A 6,000-nucleotide genomic window follows, 5' to 3' on the forward strand; every position below is an offset into this window, starting at 1 on the left:
AGAGTAAATACAAGGCTTATAAAAAATTATATAAAAAGTTAGAATATAAAGAGGGAGAAAAAGATATATATAAGCTTTTGCTAAAATGAGAGAAAGGAAAAGTAGGGACTTGGGTAATATTAGGCGTATTAAGAATGAAGATCAAAAGGATCTAATAATCAATGAGGAAATAAGAAAAAGGCGGAAAAGTTACTTTCATCAATTGTTTAATGATAACCAAATAGGTGAGCAACATAGATAATTTAATCATATAGTGAATGATAGAAATTGTAGATATTGTTGGAAAATTAGGATCAATGAGGTTAAAGATGCTCTAAAGAAAATAAAAAGTGGAAGAGCCGCAGGATCAAACAATATCCCTATTGAAGTTTGGAAATGTCTTGGAGATATAGGATTAGGATGATTGACCAAATTTATTAATAAGATTATTGAGACAAAGAGAATGCCTAATGAGTGGAGGATTAATACGTTGATACCGATATACAAAAGTAAATGAGATATACAAAGTTGTTCAAAGTATCATGATATTGAACTCATGAGTCATGCTATGAAACTTTTGGGAGAGGGTAATTGAGCAAAGACTAAGAAAAGAGACAAGTTTATTTGAAAATCAGTGTTGCTACTAGGAGGCAATTGAAGCACAATTGTGTCCGTATTTGCGTTAGTGGCCCCTTCCTGCGAGGATTTGGCCCTAACGGTGAGGAAATGCGTCGAAGACCTCTATACATTTCAAATAGCGGAGAAAAGCGCGAAATAGTGCTCAAAAGCGGTAAATAGTGCTTAAAGAATAGCAGAGAAAAGTGTGAAATAGCGCCTAAAAGCGGTAAATAGTGCTTAAAAGCACATTTGAGCGTTATTAACCCTTTTTTAAAACCCGACTCGAACTAAGCCCAAATCTGATCTAACTTATAAAACCCACTCTCTCATTCTCTTTTGAGTTCAACTGCCTTCACCTCTTTCTCAGCCTCTTTCTTAAAAAACCTTAACCCTACCATTGCCTCCTCTCCTCTCGACGGTGCCTCCCTCCCCAGCTCTGCTGCCTCCCTCCACTACTTGGTCGCCTCCTCCGCCTCCTCTGCAGAGCCTCAACTGTCTCTCTCCAACTCCTCGACAAAGGCATACCCTCAACGACCTCTAGATCCTCAACTGCCTCTGCTCCATTAACTCGACTAAGCCCTACCCTCGACGAGCTCCATCTCCTCAACGAAGCCTTGCCCGCCCTTGACGAAGCCCTGTTCCTCCTAACTCCTTTTTTATTCATTATAGTACTTTGTTAATTTTATGCAATTGTTACACATCTATATCATGCTTAGGATCTTTATAAATCGTCAAACATACATTTGTAGAATTTTTAGTTTTTTCTATAATTTTCTTACTTTTTAGGATGTTTAAATATATTTAAATTAGACCGCTATTTGACAATACGCTATTTGCCGCTATTTTGCTGCTATGGGCACACATAGCCTTAGCGGTGCCTTACCGCTATGCGACGCTATCGAGAACCTTACTGAAAATTAATTCGGTTTTATGCTTGGGAGATCAACGATGGAACCTATACAAATTTTGAGACGCCTAATGGAGAAATATAAAGAACAAAGAAAGGATCTACATATGGTTCCATTGATCTTGGAAAAGCTTATGATAGAGTGCCTAAAGAGGTATTGTGATGGGTTTTAAAAAAGATACATATCTAGTATGTATGTTGATGTGATTAAAGATATATAATAGATTAACAACTAAAGTAAGCACTAATGATGAAGAGACCAAGTCATTTTCAATAATCATACATTTACGTTAACAGTCAACCTTAAGCCCTTATCTTTTTTGCTTTAGTTATGAACTAAGTTACTAGACATATTTAGGATGAAGTGCCTGTTGTGTGTTATTTGCTAATGATATAGTATTAATTAACGAGACTAGAACATGCATAATTTCTGAAGTAGAAAGGTGGAGGCAAGCTCTTGAAACCAAATGTTTTAGAATTAGTAGAACGAAAACAGAATACATGGAATGCATTGTAGTGAACTAGAAGGAGAGGAGAGCTTATATTACATAATAATGGTCAAGAAATATCTAAACGTAATTTTGCTTTTTAGGATCAATCATTCGACATGATGGTGAGATTGAGGATGATGTCAGTCAAATTAAATTAGGATGATTAAAATGGAGAAGTGCTTCACGAGTCTTGTGTGATTGTAGAATACCTATTAGATTTATAAGAAAATTCTATAAAACAGTCATAAAATCAACAATGCTTTATGGGTTAGAATACGAGGCAATTAAAAAATTTGTGCGAAAAATGAGTGTAGCAGAAATTAAGATGTTTTTTGTGAGTATACACTAAAAAATAAGATAAGAAATAAATGCATTCATAGTAAATTAGATATTGCTTCTAGTAAGAATAAAATGAGAGATAATCAATTAAGATGGTTTGACCATGTATAATATTGACTTTTTAGTGCACCAGTTAGGAGGAGTGATAATATTATAGTTAATGTGTACTATAGCCGCAAATTTTAAAATGGAGAAGGGCATGGTTGGACGCTATTAAGAAGGATATAGTTATGATTAGCTTAATAGAGGAGATGGTTCATAATAGAACGGAATGAAAGAATAGGATTCGTGTAGCCGATCCAAAATTTTGGGATAGAGGCTTTGTTACTCGATGATAATAACAGTTTGTAGATTGATATCAACCTTGCTATCGCATTCAGTTTAACTATGTCATTCCAAATATTAGAACTTTGATCTAACAGACATCAAATGTTCTGACATGTACTTTTTTGAACATGTTATGCCATATAGCAAATGCATAACGTGATGGGAAGTACATATTGAATACATACTTAACAAAATTCACATGAGACCAACAAAGGAGTTCGGTAATAATACACAAAATATTAGTTTAAGAACAATAAAAAGTATATATTGAGAAGTTATTAATTTTTAATACAAAAAACTAATATGATTTTCAATATAGGTAAATAATTTGCAAAAAACTATGTTCTCGTAAAATATGTACATCACACTTTTATGCTAAATTCAACAAACATTATTTAGGAAAACCAACATCTTCCCTAAAACATAAAAGGTATCAAAGCTTTGACCTCTCTACGTAAGTTTTTAAACTTTGAGAGATACTCTACCCTTGTAGCAAAACTCCTGTCAGTGAAAAACACGGTATCGCTCAAGGTGTAAGAATGTACATACACAGTTGACAATGAGAGCAATTTTAGAAAAAGCTATGATCCCAAAGAAATGATGAACATATAACCCACCTAAAAAGAGCTCCCCTTGGAATCTTGTAGCATTTGCCTCCTTTTGTTCCAAGAGTTAATGAAGTTTAGAGAAGTCTTGTTCAAAATTCTTCAAATGTCATGTGAACATGTAACCTGCCCAAAGAGACCTCCCCTTGAAAACTTTCAGCATTTGTTACCCTTTGTTCAAAGAGATAATGAAGTTTTAGAGGAGTCTTGTTCAAAATTCTTTAAATGTCAGGGGAATTTGTTAAGTTCGTTAAGGTTGTGTTTGGATTCAAGAAATTGATTTCAACTTTTAGAATTCAATTCTAAAATTTAAAAATTTAAAACTACTTCTAATTCTATTGTTTGGGAATCATTAGAATTTTTAACTGTAGAGTTAATGTTTTGATATTTTTGGATTTAGGGTGATTTTTTTAGATTTTGGTCTTTCTAGGAGCTTGTTTGCAATTTTGATTTTTGAGTAGTTATTTATAATTTCTAAAATTTTCATATTTTTTGGGGGGTTCCTTTGCAATTTTCAGATGTTTCATAGGGGTTTTCATAATTTTTAAAATTTTTGTGGGGCTTTCTTATTTCAAATTGTTCAGGGCTCATCAAAGATATCATAGTTTAGATTTTTTTAATTTTTGGATTATTTAGGGCATTATTTTGTAATTTTGAAGACTTTTCGAGCTTATTTATCATTTTTAAAATTTTAGTGGTTTTTTATTCAAATTAATCAGAGTGATGATTAAAAGATTTTAGCTTTTAGGGTGTTTCTTAAAGTTTTAGGATTTCTAGGGTGTTTTTTTTTTAAAATTTCAAATTTTCTGAGGACTATTTATAATTTTTTTAATTTTAGTTTTTTTCTGTAATTTTTTATTATTTTGGTGTTCTCTATAACTTCAAATTTTTTGGGGGTCTGTTTGTAGTTTTAAACTTTTTAGGGTGTCCTATGTAATTACTGATTGTTTCTTGGACAATTGAAAATTTTCTAATATTCCATGTGTTTTTTGTAATTTTTAATTTTTTTCAGCATGTTTTTCTAATTATTAGATTTTTAGGGGTTGTTTGTAAGTTTTTTGTTACTTTTTATGGAATATTTTAAATAAATATATTTAGTTGATTGGATTCTTGATTTAAGTTGACCAGTTCATAGTAACATCGGAAGTTTTAGTGACCAAGTTATACAAATTGACAAGGTGCATATAATATAATTAATTAATAATGATAATTAATTTAGTTTAGTTAGGATTAGAATGTAATATTAAAAAAGAATATGGGTACTCTTGTCCATGGAAAGTTTTTTCACAACTCCCACTTTTAAAGGAAGTATGATACAATAGACATTACTTTTTTATTATGTATTCTTAGATTCATTTTAATTTAACTAATGGCTGGGATATGAGTATAGAGATAAACATCTAGTTTTTTTAATGGGATCAAGTTTCTACAGATCATAGACTTGTGCATTCACATCCCATTGTATGCATACACTAGATGATAGTCACTGATTCTCTATAATCACCCTGGCATAGGCATGCACACAGATATATATTACAGTTGAAGTTTGACAATACTATCAATAACATCTCTTCTAAGGTTCATAGAATACTTGTTCTTTGAATCTAAGACCTAATAATTGCTACGCGCTGAAGAAGTGTACTATTTCCACTTCATTATTTTGTAATTGAAAATTCTGTTCACTTTGAACTAAATGAGGCGTGGTTTGATTATTATGGCAGATTCATACAGATGAAACAAAGAGCAGTCTCCAGTTTGCAAGCAGAGCTTTACATGTTACAAACTGTGCATGCGTGAACGAGGTGTTCTTTCTTATTTTGTTTCTCTAAACATGTCGAGTATATTTAGCTTTGACATGTGTGGATTTGATGCATATAGCTGTTAGTTTGTGAAGCTTGTTGGTTAAATGTTTGTGCATTAATAAACAGATTTTGACTGATGCTGCCTTGCTAAAGAGGCAAAGAAAAGAAATTGAGGAGCTTCGAGCAAAATTGATGGTTTGTATTTTATTTCTTATGATCACTCCAGAATGTGCTTCTTATTATTCACTAAGAGCATCAATTGTTTTGTATGGTTTTGTGCCTAGACCTCTCATTCAGAGCACTTCGAGGAAGAAATCTTGAACCTTCGAAACACACTTATGGTTTTGTGCCTAGACCTCTCATTCAGAGCACTTCGAGGAAGAAATCTTGAACCTTCGAAACACACTATTGAAGGTCAGTGATAGCCCACTTCGAGGAAGAAATCTTGAACCTTCGAAACACACTATTGAAGGTCAGTGATAGCCTGCCTTGTTCTGATTTGGTTGTTCCCATGTTAATTTTGTAGCATTGACTTACTAAGTTGAGGTAATTCTAGAGTGAGCTAGAGAAAGAGAGAATAGCTCTGGAGTTGGAAGAGGAAAAGAAAGACAGAGCTCATCGTGAGAGGAGGCTAGCAGAGCAAGCAAAGAAAATTGCTAATCTCAGTTCGTTGGTGCTATGCTCTGAAAGGGATGAGAAAAGCACAAACATGAGTAAGGTAAATATTCTCCATTGGTTTTCATCTGTGCATAAACCAAATTCATCTTGAGGACACCTGTTATATATTTTAAATTTGTTGTATGCGCGCATTGTCACCATGCTTAATGATTTAATATTGAAACTTGTATTTGACGATCATAATTTAGCAAATGCTTTTTTTAAAGCTTATTTTGATTGTGAATCTTCTGCTATGTCATATTAGTCCCTGGTTC

At 32.8% G+C, this 6,000-nt stretch overlaps 1 protein-coding gene across 3 annotated transcripts in view; it reads left to right on the forward strand.

The window, feature by feature from the left end:
- LOC109843971 (kinesin-like protein KIN-7I) overlaps window positions 1-6,000 on the forward strand; it is a 60,059-nt gene that overhangs the window by 16,014 nt on the left and 38,045 nt on the right. For all 3 annotated transcript variants that reach the window (XR_002247849.1, XM_020412970.1, XM_020412972.1), the window contains exons 10-13: window positions 4,988-5,068; window positions 5,195-5,263; window positions 5,423-5,482; window positions 5,625-5,786. Coding sequence is in view for 2 of the 3 variants with exons in the window: in XM_020412970.1 (XP_020268559.1) it covers window positions 4,988-5,068; window positions 5,195-5,263; window positions 5,423-5,482; window positions 5,625-5,786 (372 nt within the window). In the remaining variant the exon portion in view is untranslated. The remainder of the gene's footprint in view (window positions 1-4,987; window positions 5,069-5,194; window positions 5,264-5,422; window positions 5,483-5,624; window positions 5,787-6,000) is intronic.

Source organism: Asparagus officinalis, chromosome 5 (genome assembly GCF_001876935.1).
Source record: "Asparagus officinalis chromosome 5, Aspof.V1, whole genome shotgun sequence".
Classification (NCBI taxonomy): Eukaryota; Viridiplantae; Streptophyta; class Magnoliopsida; order Asparagales; family Asparagaceae; genus Asparagus; species Asparagus officinalis.